Raw genomic sequence first — 23,417 nt, forward strand, 5'->3', positions numbered from 1 at the left:
TTATTTCCAATAATATTGAATGAACATTTCAAGCCTTCTGCGATTCTTTGCACATTTAGCTGCAGCGTTTGTAGTGTATTCAAGATTAATGACTTTTCACATCATCAGAGGTTATACAGCGGCAACCTTTTAATTTATCAAAGGAAATGTACGCAAGGCGGCGCCTTAAAGGTTTCTCACGCGGTGCGTGTAAGCAGAAAAGTGAACGAGCGATGGCAGCGCCGGTGCTCGCTTAGCGCAAGCGGATACGCATGGCGCCCGCAACGCTATCAGTGATAGTCGGCCGTTTCTCTGCCCAGCGAGTCGGGGGGAGTCACTTCGCGAGATAGCGATAACGCGGCCTAGAACGTGCGCTCATCAGGTCGCGTATGTTGTCTCAAGGCAGAAAACGAGCGCATCGGCGCCAGCTTACGATGGCTCAGCCGGTTTCCCGGAGACACGCATCCTAGCTAATGAAGTAAAGCTCTTGCTTGGGCTAGTTGGTTCATGCTTAAATGAGTAAACAGCAAGGCGCAATAGACCAGGATTGTAGAGCACAAACGGCAGGACCGGCGCTGGTCCTGTCATTCTAGCCAATGAAGCCGACGATGGCTTGTACGCAGCAGACGACAGAAGCGAGAAGCGTTTTCGACGGAGTAATCGTACGCTGTGAGCTAGCTGCTTTATTTTTACTGAGGAGGAAAACTATTTTGCTTTATGAAGAACGTTAGGTTCAGTGCCTTCATTTCAGTTTCTTATGGCATCATCGGCTGGCCGTTTCGGCGGGCTCTAGATTGCTCTGGTGAGAAGCGTTGTCTTCGGCTTGTTGAAAGAGGGTGCGCGCCTTGCGTTCGGCTGGCTCTTCTTCGTCGCTCTCCGCCATCTTGGAGCGCTTTGAGGCACTCCGACCCCTGTCGTCGGAGCAGTCGTCGAGAGTGAACGTCATCACAGGACAGCGTCGTCCACCGTAACCTAGGCAGCCTAGGTCACTGCATGCTGGCGTTTTGTCGTCCCAGCGGCGCGTCCGCCGGTTTTATGGCAGAGACCGGAGCTTTGGATACGCGAAACATCGGTCGTTGGCAGTAGTCACGTGGCTATACATCTGCCATTTCCTCCTCCGAGAGCGAGTCGCGCGTTCAGGTTGCGCCCTTGTCCTCCGAGTTCGTGGAACACTGGATCTGCCCGACTCTGCTTCGGGAGATGGAGGAGACCAGTCGAAGATACCATTAGGCAAAACGTCAAGTTTGCGCCACGTTACGAAAGCACAACGGGGCGGCCATCAGCGGCATTTTGCACGCGTTACGGCAACGTCACGCCTCGAACAAAATGGCGGAAAGTCGAGAATAGAGCCCCTTGGCTTCGACACGCGCGGTGACGATGGAACTTTCTGGTGCCGTTCTTCTTCCTTGCAACTCTAATATTAATGAATAATAAGTGCAGAAGGTTCGTTTTTATTGAAAAGCACAGTTTGAGAAGTCACAGTAAAGAAAAAAAAATAAGAAATAGGAGAGTTGTTTTACAAGTTGTACAGAGCTAAAACGTGCCTGCATCTTCGGGCTCCTTTAGAATTACAGCGCATGAAGTTTATAATAAGCAGTAAGCTTTATAGCGGGAAAGCAAAGGGATAATCTGTACGATAACACAAAGGGCAGTGCACCTTGCTATTTGAGGCTCGAGCCGGTGGCCTAAGGACAAAAACATACACGACAAATATTTGGAACTAATGAGGCAAGTGTAAGCTGCAGCAAAAATCTGGAGACCACTCAGCACATCCTAATGGCATGCGAAGGAATTCACCAGTGAGAACTGTACGTAACGTACAGGTGCACTTGGGTTTAAAGTGGACGGAATCGTTAACCGGTCAGCAGTCGAGATAAGCAAGAGACGTTTAGAGCGCCGGTTGAAAAAAAGGAGGGAAGAGTTTGCGCCGGAGGCGGCTTGCACGAACATTTAATAACGAAAATAATGACGAATTTAAAAAGGCGTTCTTGTGCGGACTAGGTGTTGTCTATGGAACATTTAAGAACGCGTTCTTAAATTCGTTGCTATTTTTGTTATTAAATGTTCGTGCAAGCCGCTCCGGATCTCTTACAGTCATAGCTAGGGGTACAAGGTAGATTTTGAAAAAAAAGGTTAAGGAGATGTATACAAAAATGCTAGATAATAAAGATGCATAGCATACCTGATTAAACCAAGCAGGCTAGGCGACTGTCACCGCAGCATTTCAAAGGGCATGTCATTAAATCATCTCAGCGCGCTGCTTCGTACTTGCCGAGGCGCGCGATTCTGTTCGGCTGCAGGCGACTTCGAGGTTTCGAACAACGATGCTCCGACTGCGTTAGCTGGCCAGCAACGTTTGCGCGTAAAATGCTCGTCGAGTGCGGAAGGAAGGGTTTGCGCGGACATGTCAGTATCTTTCTTTGCAAGTTATGGGATAGCCATTACTCACGACCGGTATTATGGTGTTATCTGGTTATCTGTGCTGCGAACAAAACTGGTCGTGTCCAGAAGCAGGTATACACAGCGAACAATTGTCGATAAGCGCATGCGCTGTTATGACCTGAAAGTGTTCACCTGTCGGCTTGAATAACTGTGCCTGATCCATCTGGCTTGTCTGTGGTGCCAAGGAGGAAGTGGGCATCTGAAACAAGGTAGAAACAATGCGCATGAGCTTCAGAAGAGGATGCGTGCGACTGCTGTCATGATGTTCTAAGGCATCTCATGGTGCTGACGCTGAATAGTGTGCGGTAGGTGCCCATAGTAGGTCACGTGCAGGAATTCTGGACATTCGCCTTCGGAACTTCATGTCAATCCAGAAGCGAAATAGAATGTGCCAAATTAAATATATGCATATAAGTTGTCCCACATATTTTGAGCCAAAGTTTAAAAAATGAAAGGCACTCCGGACGCGAGCTGAACCGAATGCATAATGTTGGCACTGGCCTACAGTTACTCAGGCTATTTTTCTTTTCCCCTAATTAACTAACGGATTAATTGTTTGATTAATCAAGTTTTTAAGTATTGGCTGCAGACCCCAGGTGCGATACGGAGAGTTGTAGAGCACCTTGAGAAACCTCTCAATAAATTTTTTCCTACATGCTATGTATGACGCGGTCCGTTTTTCTGCGTCCGTTTTTCAGCCCGCGAAATATGAAAACATACCGCGCGACGGGACGCTTCCGCACTGTCATTGTGCTGCTGCTCTCAAGCGCGCGATGGGCGAACAAGGTCGGCTGCAGCGAGACTGGATCACGACAGGGCGTTATGCCTGCATGGTGTAGGTATCTGGGCATGCCGCTCTTATCGCATGACGGTGCAAATGCATGCTGCTGGCCGAGCGGTCCTGAAGCGATAACGCGGCTAATACCCCTGACACACGGGCAAAAGTAAAGTTCTTTGCAGTAAACGCCTGTTGTTACTCTGAAGGACCCTTTGCAGAAAGGAGTTGCGCTTATGACACACGGCACCGCACTAACTTCTTTAGGTAGTTCCTCAGATGAACGCCGCAAGAAAAATAGCGCTGGTTGTTAGTGCCACAAAAGAGAAAAAATTTTTAAAAAGCCACGTATTTAGATTACATTTAGCTACTGTAGAACCTAAAAATATTTGTTTTTTCATTGTTGATTACCAATAATGCGTATATTCGTTTATTTTCGTGTTTTTGCGTTGTTAGGAGCCACTAAACTTGGTCCAGCAACTATGTGCAGTCGGTGTTTTGCTGTGCATGCTGTTTATTCTGGGGCCGAATCTTATAACGGTTCGGAATACGAACCGTTCGCTTCGCCGCTTACGTCACTAGATGTGCCACTCCCAAGCTGGTGGTGGAAGAAGGGGAGGGCGCGACCAATAGATGAGAGGGTGCCACCTCTGAAGTGTACGTCATTATAGGACGAGTTAATCGAAGAATTGCAGAATGTTTCTGCTTGTTAAATAAATATAAAATATAAATTAGATATTATACGCCAAATTCTGAAGCATAAACTTGTGGTGCCGGGCGTTTATCAACAGCAAGCAGATGAAGCCATTGAAATATGTTACCCCTAATTTCTCCCTTGATTTCACACATCTACAATCATGCATTTGAGTGCGGGGTTTTTCCCAACGCAATAAAAGTATGTGTCATTCTAAAAGGGGGTGACCAAAATGTACCAGCAAATTATAGGCCGATTTCAGTACTCGCTGTGTTCTCCAAAGGTCTGGAAAAAGTCATTTCTTCAAGAATAAGTAAGTTTTTTCACAAACATAAGGTACTATCTGAGTCACAATTCGGATTCAGAACAGGTAAATCTACAGAAACAGAGTTATTAGCAATGAAGGAAATTATTTTGAACGATATTAATGAGAACTTGTATACATTGGGCCTTGTCCTTGATTTTAGTAAGGTTTTTCACTGCTTAAATCATGATTCTTGTCAACAAGCTTAGAACGTACGGAATTCGTGGTAGAACACTCATTTGGCTTGAGGGATAGCTCCAAAACAGAAGCCAGTCGGTGTCTTTAGATAATGAACTTTCATCCCTTTTGCCTATCAGTTGTGGCGTCCCACAAGGGAGCGTATCGAGACCCCTTTTGTTTAATACGTACGTAAATTATATTGTCACGGGGTAGTGACGTTAAAGAACACAGTAGCAATACTATGAAAGACAAAACTAACTTTTATTGGGTGAACCTGTGCCCACAATGACAGGCTACACTTAAGAGGAAGCTTTAGCTCGAGTGCTCCTATCTAAATACATGTAAAAGGAGAATTCGTTTTTCCCGGCAACCACTGTACCAAATTTGACGAGGTTTGTTGCATTTAAAAGACAAACTTAAAATCTAGTGACTGTTGGTTTCGAATTTTTGAGTTAGGTCGTCAACTTTTTATTAAATATTGGCGAAAATCGACAATTCTCAAAAAACGAAACTATCAAGTTTACAACTCTTTAACTCAACCACTAAAAATGATAAACAATTCTGTGAATTGCATCTAATAGTACATCTAAAGCGGACAAAATTGGTATGTTACACATGAATATAAAAAAAAATTAATCATAGGGAAATACAACTTTTGCAAGACCGTTGTAACCAACCTAACAAATTCACGTAAGACGTAAAATGACATATCGAATTTGTCCGTTTTGAATGTTCTAATGGATGCCGTTTACAGAACCGCGATATCAGTTCTTAATGCCGAGCTATGAATTTGTAAACTACGTGCTTGAATTCTTTTCAAACGGTCAAATATTTCAAGATCGTTTTAAGAAAATTCAAGCCCTAAATCGAAATTCCGCTTCCAACAGTCACTAGAATTTAACTTTTTCTCTCAAATGCAGCAAATTTCATTAAAATCGGTCCAGGGGTTATCTCAGAAAAACGTTTTTGCCTTTTACATGTATTTGAATAGGCCGCGTCGGAGTTGGGCCCGAGCTAAAGCTTCCTCTGAAAGCACAACGATTGCGGCGAACACAGTCGGCGATCGTCGAAAATCTGAAGAAGAAATTATGGGGTTTTACGTGCCAAAACCACTTTCTGATTATAAGGCACGCCGTAGTGGGGGACTCCGAAAATTTTGACCACCTGGGGTTCTTTAACGTGCACCTAAATCTAAGTACACGGGTGTTTTCGCATTTCGCCCCCATCGAAATGCGGCCGCCGTGGCCGGGATTCGATCCCGCGACCTCGTGCTCAGCAGCCCAACACCATAGCCACGGAGCAACCTCGGCGGGTCCGAAAATCTGATCAGCGGGTCAAGCGCGTCGGCTTTTATACATCAGTCATCGAATGTTCCAGAGTAATCGCTGGGACCCGCGTGCCTTCCACAAAGTTCCACACCATTCGCGTCGCGCATACATGCAATCAGATTACGCAAGTTTCGGCGACAACAGACAGCGGATAGAACCATCAATAACATTCCAGAAACTTCCGAAACATGCAGGCGCGTCCTGCGCTGTGCGATAACATTTGTTAGGCGGTAAAATGTGTCTCCCGATAAAGACAAGTACACGTGTCAATATTGTAAGAATAGATTCTTCCTTTCATTTTGTGATATACGCGGATGATAGCACACTACTTCTTTCAGACCCTAAATTAACGATTTAATGGAGAAATGTAATGTCCTACTAATTAAATTGTCAAGGTGGTCAAGGATGAATAAGTTAAAAATAAATCCTATAAAGTCCAAAGCTATAATATTTCGCGCAAGAAACAAACCGATAATACCGCACTGCACCCTTCACTTTGAAGATCACCAAATAGAAATAGTTGAAGTGTACAAAAAAATTTAATTAGGAGGCTTTACGCCTCAAAACCAATTTCTGAGGCACGGCAGAAATTTCGACCACCTGGGGTTCTTTAACATGCACCTAAATCTAAGTACATGGGTGCTTTTACACTTCACCCCCATCGATATGCGGCCGCGGTGGCCGGGATTCGATCCCGCGACCTCGTGCTCAGCTGCGCAACGCCATAGCCACTGAGCAACCACGGCGGCTAAAGCGCACAAAATACTCGGGGTATATTTTTCGTGTTATTTAAACTGGGATGTCCACACTGACCTCGTCTGCAAGAAACTATCTTCCATCTTCGGGGTTCTGTCGCGATGTCGTGAAACTTTACCTTTGACATGTAAATTATAAGTTTATTACGCACTACTTTTTCTCACATTAACTACTGCAGTTTAGTATGGGCCACAATGACCAAAACAAACATACTTAAGGTTCTCGTACTGAAAAAGAAAATCGTTGGAATAATCGCCAATGTGCACAATACAACTACCTCGAAGTATGCTTTTGAAGCACATAACATTATCCGCGTCAATCATTTTTATAACTTTAGGTTGTTACAAAAAATATATTTTTCGACGGCATCCATTGACGATTTTCATTCTACTCTGGCATCTTTGGACATGCGTCGTGCTAACATACACGCAAGAACTAATAATACATGGAATATACCACGTTTTCGCACAGATGATAAATTCATCATCATCATCATCATCATCAGCCTAGTTACGCCCACTGCAGGGCAAAGGCCTCTCCCATACTTCTCCAACTACCCCGGTCATGTACTAATTGTGGCCATGTTGTCCCTGCAAACGTCTTAATGTCATCCGCCCACCTAACTTTCTGCCGCCCCCTACTACGCTTCCCTTCCCTTGGAATCCAGTCCGTAACCCTTAATGACCATCGGTTATCTTCCCTCCTCATTACATGTCCGGCCCATGCCCATTTCTTTTTCTTGATTTCAACTAAGATGTCATTTACCCGCGTTTGCTCCCTCACCCAATCTGCTCTTTTCTTATCCCTTAGCGTTACACCCATCATTCTTCTTTCCATAGCTCGTTGCGTCGTCCTCAATTTCAGCAGAACCCTTTTCGTAAGCCTCCAGGTTTCTGCCCCATATGTGAGTACTGGTAAGACACAGCTGTTATACACTTTCTTCTTGAGGGATAGTGGCAACCTGCTGTTCATGATTTGAAAATGCCTGCCAAACGCACCCCAGCCCATTCTTATTCTTCTGATTATTTCACTCTCATGATCCGGATCAGCAGTCACTACCTGTCCTAAGTAGATGTATTCCCTTACCACTTCCAGTGCCTCGCTACCTATCGTAAACTGCTGTTCTCTTCCGAGACTGTTAAACATTACTTTAGTTTTCTGCAGATTAATTTTCAGACCCACCCTTCTACTTTGCCTCTCCAGGTCAGTCAGCATGCATTGCAATTGGTCTCCCGAGTTACTAAGCAAGGCAATATCATCAGCGAATCGCAAGTTGCTAAGGTATTCTCCATCAACTTTTATCCCCAATTCTTCCCACTCCAGGTCTCTGAATACCTCCTGTAAACATGCTGTGAATAGCATTGGAGATATCGTATCTCCCTGTCTGACGCCTTTCTTTATTGGGATTTTGTTGCTTTCTTTGTGGAGGATTACGGTGGCTGTGGAACCGCCATAGATATCTTCCAGTATCTTTACATATGGCTCATCTACACCCTGATTCCGTAGTGCCTTCATGACTGCTGAGGTTTCGACTGAATCAAATGCTTTTTCGTAATCAATGAAGGCTATATATAAGGGTTGGTTATATTCCGCACATTTCTATATCACGTGATTGATAGTGTGAATATGGTCTATTGTTGAGTAGCCTTTACGGAATCCTGCCTGGTCCTTTGGTTGACAGAAATCTAAGGTATTCCTGATTCTATTTGCGATTACCTTAGTAAATACTTTGTAGGCAACGGACAGTAAGCTGATCGGTCTATAATTTTTCAAGTCTTTGGCGTCCCCTTTCTTATGGATTAGGATTATGTTAGCGTTGTTCCAAGATTCCGGTACGTTCGAGGTCATGAGGCATTGTGTATATAGGGCGGCCAATCTTTGTAGGACAGTGTTCCCACCATCCTTCAACAAATCTGCTGTTACCTGATCCTCCCCAGCTGCCTTCCCCCTTTGCATAGCTCCCAAGGCGTTCTTTACCTCTTCCGGTGTTACTTGTGGGATTTCAAGTTCCTCTAGCCTATTCTCTCTCACCTTATCGTCGTGGGTGTTACTGGTACTGTATAAATATCTATAAAACTCTTCAGCCACTTGAACTATCTCATCCATATTAGTAACGATATTGCCGGCTTTGTCTCTTAACGCACACATCTGATTCTTGCCTATTCCTAGTTTCTTCTTCACTGCTTTTAGGCTTCCTCCGTTCCAGAGAGCCTGTTCAATTCTATCCATATTATAGTTCCTTATGTCCGCTGTCTTACGCTTGTTGATTAACTTAGAAAGTTCTGCCAGTTCTATTCTAGCTGTAGGGTTAGAGGCTTTCATACATTGGCGTTTCTTGATCAGATCTTTCGTCTCCTGCGATAGCTTACTGGTTTCCTGTTTAACGGCGTTACCACTGACTTCTATTGCGCACTCCTTAATGATGCCCATAAGATTGTCGTTCATTGCTTCAACACTATGGTCCTTTTCCTGGGTTAAAGCCGAATACCTGTTCTGTAGCTTGATCCGGAATTCCTCTAGCTTCCCTCTTACCGCTAACTCATTGATTGGCTTCTTATGTACCAGTTTCTTCCGTTCCCTCCTCAAGTCAAGGCTAATTCGAGTTCTTACCATCCTATGGTCACTGCAGCGCACCTTGCCGAGCACGTCTACATCTTGTATGATGCCAGGGTTCGCGCAGAGTATGAAGTCGATTTCATTTCTAGTCTCACCATTCGGGCTCCTCCACGTCCACTTTCGGCCAACCCGCTTGCGGAAAAAGGTATTCATTATCCGCATCTTATTCTGTTCTGCAAACTCTACTAATAACTCTCCTCTGCTATTCCTAGAGCCTATGCCATATTCCCCCACTGACTTGTCTCCGGCCTGCTTCTTGCCTACCCTGGCATTGAAATCGCCCATCAGTATACTGTATTTTGTTTTGACTTTACCCATCGCCGATTCCACGTCTTCATAGAAGCTTTCGACTTCCTGGTCATCATGACTAGATGTAGGGGCGTAGACCTGTACAACCTTCATTTTGTACCTCTTATTAAGTTTCACAACAAGACATGCCACGCTCTCGTTAATGCTATAGAATTCCTGTATGTTACCAGCTATGTTCTTATTAATCAGGAATCCGACTCCTAGTTCTCGTCTCTCTGCTAAGCCCCGGTAGCACAGGACGTGCCCGCTTTTTAGCACTGTATATGCTTCCTTTGGCCTCCTAACTTCACTGAGCCCTATTATATCCCATTTACTGCCCTCTAATTCCTCCAATAGCACTGCTAGACTAGCCTCACTAGATAACGTTCTAGCGTTAAACGTTGCCAGGTTCATATTCCAGTGGCGGCCTGTTACACATGTCATAAACCTGCCCCATGTTCTAAACACGTATAAACGTACAATAGGATATACGAATGCTGAGCTGCGGAAATATTTTGTTGAAACGTGATTTTATGTCTTCGCTTGTAGATGCCGCATGTCTGGTTGGTTATTACTATTAGTATTTCTGTACACACGTATGATCATTTTAGCGTTTCGATTTTCGATTTTTGTTCAAATTTTGTGCAAAGATGATTAAACTCTATGTGCATAAATGGCGAATGTTTCTCTTTATTGAAAGTGACTATTGTATTCGTGTCGGTTGAAGATTTCCTGTATTACTCGTGTGCTACTGCTTGTTGGGGTTTTCTGCACACAGTCAAGCTGCACAGGCAGCTTTTTGCCAGAAAACCCTCCCGTTGAACCTGGAAAATATACTTATAGTTATATACTTATATCCATGGTGGAAGCGGCCTCTAGACTGCACGACTACATTGAGAGACGAAATACTGGTTTAACAAATACCAGTAATCGCGAAGCGTTTAGCTCCTCAATTTTTTTTTATGTCGGCGCCGCTGTGCATTCTTCAGGGGCCCCATGTTTACCATGCTTCAGCTAATATTGAAGGCCCCGACTGTACTTTTTCTTTTTATCGGTGAGTGTTTTCTAGCGCCTAACCGCAGTTACTTGAGACGCAACTGCACGACGTCACCGATTGAGCAGAGCGCGAACTGGCGGCGCTTGGCGTGAGCCACGACGCGAATGCGCGCGGCAGATGTTGTGCATTGCACGCGGGACCGAACGGTCACGTTCAGAGAAATTCTCCTACACTACCGCAGGGAGCGGTTACGCTACCCCCCAGCACACAAAGCACTGAATAAATCTCAATCCACCATATGGCGACTCCTTCAGACACGAACTTTCCCGAACCCCGTGCTTGACAACCGCATTTACCCCGATGCATACTCCCCACTCTGCAAAGCGCGCGAGGCCCGCGCTGACCTCGATCATATTATCTGGCGATACCCCAAAGCCTCACCCACCAAAACCTCCCGCACTAACACACGCATCATAACTACGGCCGAGCAGTGGGAGACATTGCTGCTCAGCTTGGACCCAGAGGAGCAGCTCTGGGCCGTCCGGATGGCCGAAGACGCCGCCAGAAAGCAAGGACTGGCCGCCGTCTGAGGAAGGGGGGGTATTGGGGGTTAGTCTCCCGACCCCCGCCACCCCTGAACCCCATCAAGGACATACTGAAGTTTTATCTCTCTCGGCCGCGCATTGTTCCACGCCAGCGATTGCGCTGCATTGAAGTCTGATGAACCCATTCCGAAGACGCTGAGTGCAGGCATCGTTGTGCTTTGAGTGTTACTTATTTTCTAATGAGTAAGATTCGTGACTCGTTTTTTTAAAACTGCCTTGTTGTCAGCATATCGTGTCAGTATAGACATGCTAAATTTTCACAGAGGGAAAACTTGGAACGAGAACTTTTGCTGCGCGTGCACTTATGACGAGCACGAGGTCCGGGCGCGTCCCGTGCATTTGGGGAAGTGATTTCGCATTCCCCGGCGCGCCTCACAATCAAACCGCGGTTTGGCACCAAAAACCCCAGAATTAATTCATTCCCTATTCGGAAATGCTAATATTTTTGTAATACTTTTCGAGTATTTCTAAACGTGAACTGCCTGTAAGTAGACTAAATGTTAGAGCAAAATTTGGTTAATTTTTAAGCCCCCAGGCGTGCTATAAACAAAAAACATGAGAGCTTCCGTAGTGAAGGAGGCTACGTCACTTAGGTAGCCATACTTTATAGGCTGCACAGTCATCATTCGCACTCTCTGGAGAGCCATGTGCCTATGAATAAATTAGTGGTCTGCTCCTAATGCTCCATTTGTGCTTTTATAAACAACGCTTCCTAACTATCTCATTACAGAAACTAGCTAACATTAAGAATACTGGAATGTGAACATCGCTTTATATTAACGTCTATTTATTATTAATTATTATTTATTTATTAGTAACAACGTCTATTCATTATTCAAAAACTATTCGATGTTTGATTCGATTCGTTTCTGGTAGAATTCGATTCTTATTCGATCCAGTCAGTCTCAATATCACGCACACCCTTACTCTCCAATAAAACCTGTGACTCCATTTCGGAAATTTCGTATACACGCATGCGCGTCTAGCGCAAAACCTTAACTTTGTATCAGTACTTTAAGAAAGGTCACCGGTAAATAAGTGCAAAAAAATGTAGTACCGTTACCTTAAATATTAGCTGAAACATGGTGGAAGGTGCCCGCCAAGAATGCACTGCGCCATCGACATACCAAAAATTGAAGAGCCGAACACTGTGCCGATTACTTATAAATTCACTCGCCAAAGTAGGCGAGTGGTTTTGGGGCTGTTTCTACCACAGACTCACTGTGGTCAGGCCCCTATTTAACAGGACTGTATACGTATGCGAGTATTGTCCCATATCCTTTTCTTGTTTAGGCCTTGACATTACACAGTTAAATTATATAACGCAAGCCATTCATCCCAATACTTGAGTACTTTTTGTTCTAAAGCACAAGTCCGCGCTGCTCCATCTGTCACGAAATACTCAAACAAATATCGCATACTCATCCCCAGGCAGCTGTTTCATTGCGATCTTATGCGAACACCCCGGGCGCATTCCTGCCGCGGTGTGCCGCACAAAGGGCGTGCGAGTGAAAGCGTGCGATGCATTTGGCGAACGAAGAAAGGCCGCCGTTGTGGCAGCAACTGCGTATTTCACGACCGGGCGCAACCGCGGCTCAATATGGCGCGCGATAGGGATGCGCACGTCGTGTCCATCTGCAGGCCTTTGCGCGCGCCGCTCTTGCGTGGAAGCTCGCTGCCGCGCTTTCACAGAGTGTGCGCACTGACGCCGCGCTCATTAGTAAGCGACCACCTTTATGCGGCCGCTTAAACAGCCATCCTTACTTGGTATCGCAATCGATGCCTTTTGGCCCAAACGGCGCCTGGAATCTAACAGGGAGCGTGCGCAATGGTCTCGCACGCCTTACGTAATGGAGCGTAGCGCGATTCTTGTAGGAGAATCGATTTTAATGGCACAAGTGCTCGTTTGGGCCCATGCGCTCATCAACTTGATTTGTGCCAAGATGACCTGTCCAAGTTTTCATACTTCATAAGAAGCCTACAGCCCCATCAACATGCCGGCTGTATTTAATTGCACCAAATAAATACATTAAAGCCATATAAATCTTGGTGACGTCATTTTATTATTTGAGTGTTCAAACTGGTAACCTCTAGATACGGAGGAAGTTGAGCAGTTATTTGCGCAATAAAGGGTGCTAACGTAATTACCTTTTCAATAATTGATCTTGGACCGCTAAAGCAAATGATTAGTTTGGAGCTAGTCCTCAAGATTACATAGAATCACGCATACTGCATACAGAATAGCACATGTTTCAATGAAGCTCAAGCATACGAACCACGACATTGATGATAGGGCGCGCGTCATAGCGATGCGTAGCGGTTACTGTTGCGCAAGCTGCCGCGGTGAGTGCGACGTCGTGTTCGTGCATACCAGCCGAGCCACTCATTTCAGTGGGGTTGAAGCACCGCTATGAGCGGCGGCGTGCTGTCAAAGTTGTCTCCCGTTCCTACCACTATTCTAAAAGAGCACTACTACCATTACTCTAAAGCCATGACTTGCCTACCCCCCTCAGCAGCTGTAGTGGTGCTTTTCAAGAGCTTCGCTGCACATCCACTTTCGCAGGGCCGGTATGGTTTTTTTTTTTTTTTGTCCGGTCCAGATTTTGGCGCTGTTCGTTTTTCCCAAGTCATGTAACAACTAGGTCTCAACATATGCTATGTGATGCATCAATGTATGAACGAAATGCTACGGCGTCTTCGGCTGGCCGTTTCGGAGCGCTCTCGACTGCTCTCGCGAGTGGCGTCGGAAGAGGGTGCGCGCCTTGCGTTCGGCTCTTTTCCATCACTCTCCGACATGTCCGAGGAGCTCCGAGCCCTGTCGTCGGAGCAGTAGTCGAGTGTAAGAGCGTTTCCAGCAACGTCATCACAACACAGCGTCGCCGTTGTTGGCGACACCGTAACCTAGGCAACCGAGGAAACGAACGCTCGTCCCACCGGCGCATCGGCCGGTTTTCCCGGTAGCTTTGGATAGGCGAAATGTCGGACGTTGAGAGTCGTCACGTGGTTTCGCATCTGCCATTTCCTCCTCCGAGAGCTAGTCACACGTTCGGCTTGCGCGCTTGTCCTCTACCTCCGAGTTCGGGGAACGCCGGATCTGGCCGAATCTGCTTCCGGGTATGGAGGCGACCAGTCGAAGATACCTGTAGTGTCTTTTTTTACAGCGAAGCTGTATATGGCAAGCCACTTCGTCTATCCGTCCGTCTTTCCGTCTGTCGGTCGCCTGTACGGCGGAACCTCCACCTGCGCAACCCATGCCCACGCTCAAGAAAAAGAGAGAAAGAGAGGTGCGCGATTAGCAAACACCACCCAGATAGCACAAGGCCCGTTTGCTCCGATCCACGACGTTCCGCTACCTGGCCTGAAATTTTCATTGACAAGGCTGGCATGACGAAACCAGTGACGTCTAAATCACTGTTGCCTACTCGGGAGCATCCCCATTAGATTCTATGACAGTCGGGCAAGACAACATGACGTCATGGATTGGAGTGAAAAGGCCTTGTGCTATCTAGGTGATGTTGGATTTCCTGTGCACCAGTACTGGCGTAGTTGCTCTCCGACGGGGCCGAGCGCGCGCAGCGGTTTCTCTCCGGCTGCGAAAAGGGTAGGCCACGCGTCATACGTACTCCTGAGGAGCAGGCAGCTTTCGATCAGCAACGCTGTGAGCGGAACCGGGAAGGAGCTCGTCTACGCCGTCCCGATGCTGCAGCCCGGGCATAAGAACAGGCTCGTACAGCCGAGTAACTAGAACCAACTGCGTACCGAAGATCCGGCAGCCTGCCAAGCCGTCGTTTGGTGAACCATCGGGATTAACCCAGTGATAAATACTGGGGACGCATGTTTCAGCTTCGCTGGTAAATTATCTGTACTGAGTGCTTGGGCGGTGATGTTTGTGATATGATAATGTTTAAAAATAGCTTACGGATGACAGCATAATTTGATGCGAAGTGACAGCATCACAAGGTGTCGTTTCGGCAACATAAAAACGTGCATCCTTTGAGTGGTGTAGAACCGCTCTCTCTCTCTCTCTCTCTCTCTCTATATATATATATATATATATATGTGTGTGTGTGTGTGTGTGTGTGTTTGTGTGTGTGTGTGTGTGAAGCAGGCCGGACCCCAGCAGAAACGCAGGAAATAAAGCATCGTTTTCTTTTGTATTTGCGCCTGCATCAGTACCGGTTCCGCTACTGGATCCCGCAGACTCACTTATATATATAAACAAGAGCACAAAGGACACCGAGTGGCTCGATTTGTGTTAATCATAACCTACAAAGAAAACGAAACCTTTCTTCTTTTGAACGAGAAGAAAGGAAACCTCTCGTTTTCCTTTCTTCTCGTTCATTACTAGCGAAGGTCTTGAATCCGGCAGCTTTGATGCACTAAGGTACCACGTGTGGGTTTATTGACCAGTTGCCTTCGCCCAAAAAGTCACGTAGACGTGACGCCATCGGCATAAGTGAGAGGTTGTGCTGCCTAATACCACCAAGGTTAGTTCTAAGTAGATAAATACCCCGAGAGTGGACGGGAAAACGGTGCCGCGTAGCTCAATTGGTCAGCGCATTGCGTGCATAACGCGAAGACGTGGATTCGTATCCAACGTGCGGCCAGTTATTTTTTGATCCACTTTCATTTCCAGTATTCATAATTTCTTTTTTCAATGAGAACTACGCATAGTTTCCCCTATGCTGTCCTTAGTGTCATTGTTTGTTGGCTTCTCAAAATATGACCGCACGCACAGACAGACAGACAGACAGACAGACAGACAGACAGACAGACAGACAGGCAGGCAGGCAGGCAGGCAGGCAGGCAGGCAGGCAGGCAGGCAGGCAGGCAGGCAGGCAGACAGACAGACAGACAGACAGACAGAGGTGGAGGAGTGGCAGTGGCTGGTGGAGAAAACCCCTCCACTGAAGAAATATATTTCTGTCTACACCAAGCTGCCGAATAAGTGCGCGCTTTTACAGATGACTGACACCTTCCGTGACCGTATTAGAGCATATAGAACGTTTAAGGATAGTTTTCAATTTTTTTTTTCAGTATGTGGGCCGTTGACTTACCGGCTAGCGCATAAAAGTTGGATGGTTGGTGATACGCAAGATATTCTTAGTTGCTACATCTCGAGGCACACACAAACACAGTGTGCAGGGAGTTCCAAAACTGTGTGTTTATTTTAATGCGAAACCATTATATTCCCAATGAGGCAGAAAAGCCGGCGCTGATCAGCAAGGAGTGGTAAAAAATAATTATGATCACTGACGTCATCAGCGTCTTGAATGACGTCAGTAGTAATACATAATTAAAGGTAGAGCAAGTTAGAGTAAGGCGACTCCAGGTGGAGCAAAGTAAATTAGGATGAAGTAGAGTGTATTACGGTGGATTAAAGTTCGTACAAACTAGAGCAAAGTGGATTAAAGTGGGTTAAGTTAAATTAAGGTGGGTACACAGTGCAGCACGATGGATTAAGGTAGAGTTGTGAAGGACACGTGATAGTGTATGGCGTCTGTCATGGACGTAAACAATTATGCAGAGAATTCACCACGCTTTCGCATTTAAACCACACAAAGGTGTTGCAGTGACTGCCAATTTTTTCCTTACATCAACAATGTCACTCAACAAGCAGTGCAAAATTAGAATCGGACGAAAGCGTATGTGCAGGCACATTGACTCCACGCCACGAAGCTTCGCCCATTAGATGACATTTGCCTTCTCTTGGCCTCTTCTCTGCTTTTGTGAGGAAATGCAGCCTTGTCATTGCATAGAACATTATGAGGCCATTAGTGATATCTTGCGAGTGTCATGCGCAACTAACTGGAGTGAGTCGATTTATTCTCAATGCAGAAATGAAGACCAATGGTATTAGTTTGGTGAAGCAGTGCGCAGACGAGTCTTCCCTGTTCACGATAAATGTGTTGAACAGACGGGCAAAGCAGTCCTGCGCCGTGCACTTCCTTCATAACGCAGGCGTCTCGAGGCATTTCTGAACCACATAGCTTTCAGTACTCGTCGCATCTAGCCGTCAAGCTCGGCTTGGTAGTGCCACTAGCCGGGTGGGTTTCCCCTGCGTCTTCTCTGCACCGAAAAAGTTGTTTCACTCACTAACGTTGAGAAGAAAGCGTACCGCAGACTGTCATGCATGCGCATGGTGAAAATGCGCCATGAACAACGTCGCTATCGTCAGTACCGGTGCACGCCGCGACGCTCGCAGCGTGATACCGCGCCGTGAGAGACGGCCGTGCAATCACTCGGAGAGCGGCAGCAAAGCCTCACCTGGGCCGCTGCCGTCGTAGCTGAAGTCCTCCAGCACCAGGGTGTCCGCCGAGGCCACATAAACGTTGCCGCCGACGCCGTGGACGCCCGTGTCCAGGTTTCCCAGCGGTCTGCCAAGGTATCGGCGAGCCTCTGCACAGCGACACACTTGCGCTCGTCCCACCAATTTACCTACAGTGCTGTCAATGTCTCAGGAAGTGCGTGCAGGGGTAGATCGTGAATCCCAAAGTAATACAATATTACAATAACTAAAAGACCAAGTCAACTGTAACAATAAAAAAAGCGAAAGTACATTAGTTACAAAACAAAATGTGAGAAAAAGCAGAATATGAAAGCGGAATGTTCCTCTTGCTGAAAGTAGGAATTAAAAATACATTCAATACATTCAAGTGCAAATAAAAGAAGCGATCACAGGAAAAGCTATTACGACTAAACTTTGCTCGACCAATCCTAGAATGTTTTCCAATAACTAAGAGATTGTGGCTGTAGCGTCGACTCTCATACCACAAGATTATTATTGAGATAGCAATTATATGGACACCCCAAGCAAATGGCCGCCGTCCGCATCGCCGTGACGTTCCGCATATATTTAAGTATATATATGCGATGCGTCACTATATGACATGCGGTATATGCAGGTTATATTGCCACACCATTCTATCACTAAAGTTGCTCATACCAGGTCTCGCATTCTTGACAAAATTATTCCGCACAAGTTTGAGAACGGTAGCCCACAAACAAATGTCACGAAACCAAACACGAGCAGAGCACGCCTTTTATCTTAAACCTTCTCAGACTCAAATATTGAAAGCGTAAAACAATAACAGAGCTCAAACCTAAAACCTCAGTGGCTATGGTGTTGGGCTGCTGAGCACGAGGTCGCGGGATCGAATCCCGGCCACGGCGGCCGTATATCGATGGGGCGAAATGAGAAAACACTCGTGTACTTAGATTTAGGTACACGTTAAAGAACCCCAGGTGGTCGAAATTTCCGGAGTCCTCCACTACGGCGTGCCTCGTGATCAAAAAGTGGTTTTCGCACGTAAAACCCCATAATTTGTTTTAAAACCTAAAGATGATTTAATCTTGTTGCGCGGCTATGCACTGGCTCCGGGATCGGCGCAGGAAAGAGGTTTGATACATACCCTATATTGAAAAGTGGTAGCAAAGTCGCTAATTAAGAAAGACGTTGCATTTAATTAATAAACATAAATGAAATTATCCGATGACAGGATTCAAACAGAGGACCCCTAGCACAACTGCTCGTTTTTACATAGCTTACATTTACTCAATTTGTACTGCCACAGCAGCTGCAAGTCTACAACATACTAACATGTTGCTTTCGCATTCATTGCTTCGCCCTTTTAAAAAGAAAGTTGTCCGTGCATTCACTTGCAAAGTGTTTGGTAGCGTCTGTGACGTGTTGGCATTGTACCGATTGCAAAAGAAAAAAAAAATACCTCATTGTCGCGCTAGTTTAGCTCAATTTTGTGAAGTTAGCGCATACCAACTTAATTCAGCAAATTATTTGGTTAATCAGCTTGTATGTTTGAAGGGACACTAAAGAGAAAAATGACTTCTTCTGCATCATTAAATTAGCCTTCTACAAAAACACCGATCTTACCACGACAAGATGCTCGGCAAGCAAGAAAAAGCGAAATACAGGTGGCGAAGCCTCCTTGAAGTTCTCGCGCCGGGTCGCTGTGACGTCATGGACTTTGATGGCATCTTCTAGGGCCTACTTATTTATTTAGCGGTAGCGATTGACTGCGTTGCATTCTAAAGGAACCAAATATTAAACATGGCAAGTTTGGGGAACCTTTACTTAGCCAAGGCGGTCCAAATACGAAAACATACCTTGCAAACCCTGACGTCACACTGACGTAACGGCGTCGGGGTTTCAGCGCGAATTTGAAATACTGATACTTTGACCTTCATATTTCTCATCTAATATTCAAACTATTATTTTGAAATGACCGCCTGCAGAGTTCTCAAACAAAGCTTTTTAAGTCTAAACTGATTTATTGCTTTACTTTAGTGTCCCTTTAAAGGTAAGCCTTGTTTACTTGCTCTGCAGCCATTCTATCCTGGTTAAACGTTTTCGGTGAAACAGTACAAAACAATATTGGCAGCAGGAGTCTAACATCAGCTTTGAGTCCGGTGGCGCAAGACAAAGGCGCAAGACAAAGACAGAGACGCTGCGGCCCTTGCACTTAACATGACTTTCCCATCTGAGACAAGAGTAAGCCGAGATACTTAGACTAAAAAACCCGAATTATTGTCATGGCATTCATACCGTAATTGAAATCATTTATTCGTTTCTGGAACATTGAAGACTTGGGTGCCTTCGGAGTTATCTGCAACTCCTGGCACTAGCTGAAAACAGACCGCGTTATTTATTATCTCGTTAATTTGAATTATTTTGTGGTAGAAAATGCTTTCATTTAGGAGTAAAATATTTGCATGGAATTTGCAAAGCTACAGTGACGTTCAAAAGAAAATTCATTGTAAACGGCACAAGCGGCTCCCTCCTGACAAAGGTGGTGCTCCTGACCGCCTGCTGCTTGTAAAAGCAGAGAAGCGCAGAAGAAGGTTAATTTTGAAGAAAGACATCGGAACGTGGATAAAACAAATGTGCAGCTGAAGTGCAAAAAACATCTGTACCTCAAAAGCGTGTACGCAGAATGGAGGAATAAGGGGACAGGAAAACTGGCGACCAGGTGCACGGTAATTGAAAGCGTAAATAGAAAACTCGGAGTCATCTAAGGAAACGAAGAGAAACAGGAGGCAAAATGGATATGCAATAGATGGAAACAAAAAAGACCATGTAGATTTTCAAACGTGGTAAGAAAGAAAACAGGGGAAACCATCTGTTATGTATAACACAAAGGGTAGTCCCATGCTATTTGAGACCCTAGATGGCCGCCTGAGTACAGAAACATACCAGAGCCAATATTTCTAACAGGATGAGGCATGTGCGTGCTGCAGCAAAAGTCTGGAAATGACAGGGCACATCATAATGGAATTCCTTGATATTCTCCAAGCCAGACCCATAAAGAACTTCCACTTTCCAGAGGCGCTGGGACTCAAAGCGGATGGAAGCTGTAAGTGGTCAGTGGTCGAGATATACAAGAGTCGTTTAGAGTATTCGTCTGAAAAAAAGCAGGGAAGAGATTGGATCCGTGACAGATATAGGTAATTATACAATACGGATACAGAGGTCTTAATGAATAAAAAATGATCAAGGTGAGTAGGCAGGATGCTAGACTACTGTAAGAATCGCACCGCTGGCACGAGTTGTTGGAACCTCAGTGCTGACACCCGTTGTTGCAAATGGGCCGCAAGCCCCAAGGGTAGCGTTGGCCTGGCGGCCTGGGGCACAACTGGAAGCATCCGAAGGTCCTGGCAAAGCATGAGTCGACTGCTAACAGAACAACTTGTTTATTCTAACATCGCAAAAGAGCGGGCGGTCAGGTCGACCGAAGTGGAGAGACGGGAGAGCACGTAACTCAACGGAAGAAATCGGAGCCTCTCTCTTGGCGTCCGGGGGCAGCTGCTCTTATACTTTCGCAGTTGAGGGCAAGAAGGAAGGCCTCGTGACGAGGCCACGTGACGGCGGGCACGGACACGCTGAGAGACATGTTGAGACGAGTGTAGTGACGCATCCGCCAACCCGGCGCCTGTCAGACCTCCTCGCTTCACACTCGGGGAGCTCCTCTCCCCGGCTGCCGCGCTTTGACAAGCGTGGGCACACACACACACACGCACACACGAAGACACGTGGCACTGAAACACGCCTGGACGCGCTTGGCGGGGAGGCTTTGCGGGAGCTCCGAACGGGCCAAAATGTCCGCCGCTTTGAACGAAGCCCCGGCGTCCGTTGCATCCGCGCCGGCAATACCGCGCGTCGTAGGCGAAACGTAACACTACAATAGATTTAGTAAAACCTGGTTATCACCCAGGCTAGGTGACTATGTCGCCGCCCCGTTTTGAAGGGGGATGCCAATAAACATCACCATAACTTATTTCGTAGCATAAGGGGTGACACATGTGGGCCCACCGGAAACTGTCGTGTTCATGACTCATGGATTAATGCCTTGGTTCGATAAGTTACCACTTGGGTCATAGCCGACTAGTTCGAAAGACCCATATTAACACGAAATGGGACGAAGGCTCCACTGGAGGTTGGCGCGGTAACAAGCACGGCTATTGCGAGACAACCCCGGCCCAAATGCCATGGCTAGAACAGCGCTAAACATCACCGGTACCAGAGACGGTTAATGTATGACCAAATCTGAGCGAAATGAGCAAAAAAGTCCCCCATTGCGTCCATACGTTCAAATCGTCAAACTCGAGGGCGACGCCATGTTGTTACCCAGTGCAGGCGACCAGGCGCAGAGGGCTTTGCATAATATTTTGAACATTCTTAGCCCTAAAAATTGGAGGACCCTTAAGCTTCGCTTTCAAGAGTGGAACGCGATAGCGTTATCGCACCCCGTTCGCACCGCCCACTCATTCGCTCGGCATACTCTTGAGTCACACAAAGACGAAACGTGCGCCTGAGCAAGCGGAACGAACCAAAGAAGTCGGTGCCTCGGAGGGCGATCTACACGAGCCAAGCGTGACGCGCCATGAAGGCGGACGCGATCATGGAGCCTCGATGGGATCGTCCTCTATCTCGCTTGGGAGCACCACGCAGACGCATGACTCCTCGCCAGCAGCACGGCGCACATCGCAAGGGACGCTTTCCCACCAGACGCGCTACGGCGCAGCGATCACGTCATCCCACATCGAACGCTGCACGTAGGAATCGCGCTGTGAGCAGAAAGAGGAGCCGCATCGCGCGGGCGAGTGACGCGCCACCTTCCGGGGCAGCGCCGTACATGATAACGTGGCGGTCTTCTGTGTTTGCCGCAAGATGGGCTCTGCGTGCGCTTTAAGCGCCGAAGAAATGTAGCGGAAACTTACTTCGCTACGCGTTTAACTGCGACTTCTGTGATTTACATGCTCATAATTAACCAAGAAGTGGGAGAGGCAAAGCAGAAGGGCGGGTCTAAAAATTAATCTGCAGGAAACGAAAGTAATGCTTAAAGAGACACTAAAGCGAAACAATAAATCAGTTTAGACTAATGAAGCATTGTTTGAGAACCCTGTAGGCAGTGATTTCAAAAAAATAGTTTGATTATTAGATGAAAAAATGAAGGTCCAAACATTAGTATTTGAATTTCGCGCCGAAACCCCAGCGCCAGTACGTCAGCGTGACGTCTGGGATTCCAAAGTATGTTTTCGCATTTGCGCCGCGTTTGCTGATAAAGGTTCCCGAAACATGTCATCTTTAATATTTGGTTCCTTTAGAACACAATGCAGTCACTCTGTACCGCTATATATAATGAGTAAGCCGTAGAATATGCCAATAAAATCGAAGACGTCACAGCCCCCAGGTGCGGGAACTTAAGTAGGAGTCGCCACCCGTATTTCGTTCTTGCGCTTTTTTCTGGCTTACCAAACGTCTTATCGTTGTAAGAGTGGTGTTTTTGGTGTTGTAGGACGGTAATTTACTGACGCAGAAGAAATCATTTTTCACTTTGGTGTCCCTTTAACAGTCTCGGAAGAGAACAGCAGTTTACGGTAGGTAGCGAGGCACTGGAAGTGGTAAGAGAATACATCTATTAGGACAGGTAGTGACCGCAGATCCGGATCATGAAACTGAAATAATCAGAAAAATAAGAATGGGCTGGGGTGCGTTTGGCAGGCATTCTCAGATCATGAACAGCAGGTTGCCATTATCCCTCAAGAGAAAAGTTTACAACAGCTGTGTCTTACCAATACTCACGTACGGGGCAGAAACCTGGAGGCTTACGAAAAGGGTTCCGCTTAAATAGAGGTCGACGCAACGAGCTATGGCAAGAAGAATGATAGGTGTGACGTTAAGGGGTAAGACAAGAGCAGATTGGGTGAGGGAACAAACGCGAGTTAATGATATCTAAGTTGAAATCAAGAAAAAGAAATGGGCATGGGCAGGGCATGTAATGAGGAGGGAAGATAACCGATGGTCATTAAGAATTACGGACTGGATTCCAAGGGAAGGGAAGCGCAGCAGGGGACGGCAGAAGTTAGGTTGGCGGATGAGATTAAAAAGTTTGCACGAAAAACATGGCCACAATTAGTACATAACCGGGGTAGTTG

The 23,417-nt window shown here is 46.3% G+C and overlaps 1 protein-coding gene across 1 annotated transcript in view; it reads right to left on the reverse strand.

Annotated features, from left to right (window-relative positions):
• Positions 1 to 23,417, reverse strand: part of LOC126545889 (protein Skeletor, isoforms B/C-like) — a 341,332-nt gene that overhangs the window by 160,890 nt on the left and 157,025 nt on the right. Inside the window, exons 8-9 of the mRNA XM_050193912.3 lie at positions 17,232 to 17,363; positions 2,554 to 2,620 (exon numbers count right to left, since the gene is read on the reverse strand). Coding sequence (XP_050049869.2) covers positions 2,554 to 2,620; positions 17,232 to 17,363 — 199 coding nt within the window. The remainder of the gene's footprint in view (positions 1 to 2,553; positions 2,621 to 17,231; positions 17,364 to 23,417) is intronic.

The sequence above is a fragment of the Dermacentor andersoni genome, chromosome 1 (genome assembly GCF_023375885.2).
Source record: "Dermacentor andersoni chromosome 1, qqDerAnde1_hic_scaffold, whole genome shotgun sequence".
NCBI classification, from domain to species: domain Eukaryota; kingdom Metazoa; phylum Arthropoda; class Arachnida; order Ixodida; family Ixodidae; genus Dermacentor; species Dermacentor andersoni.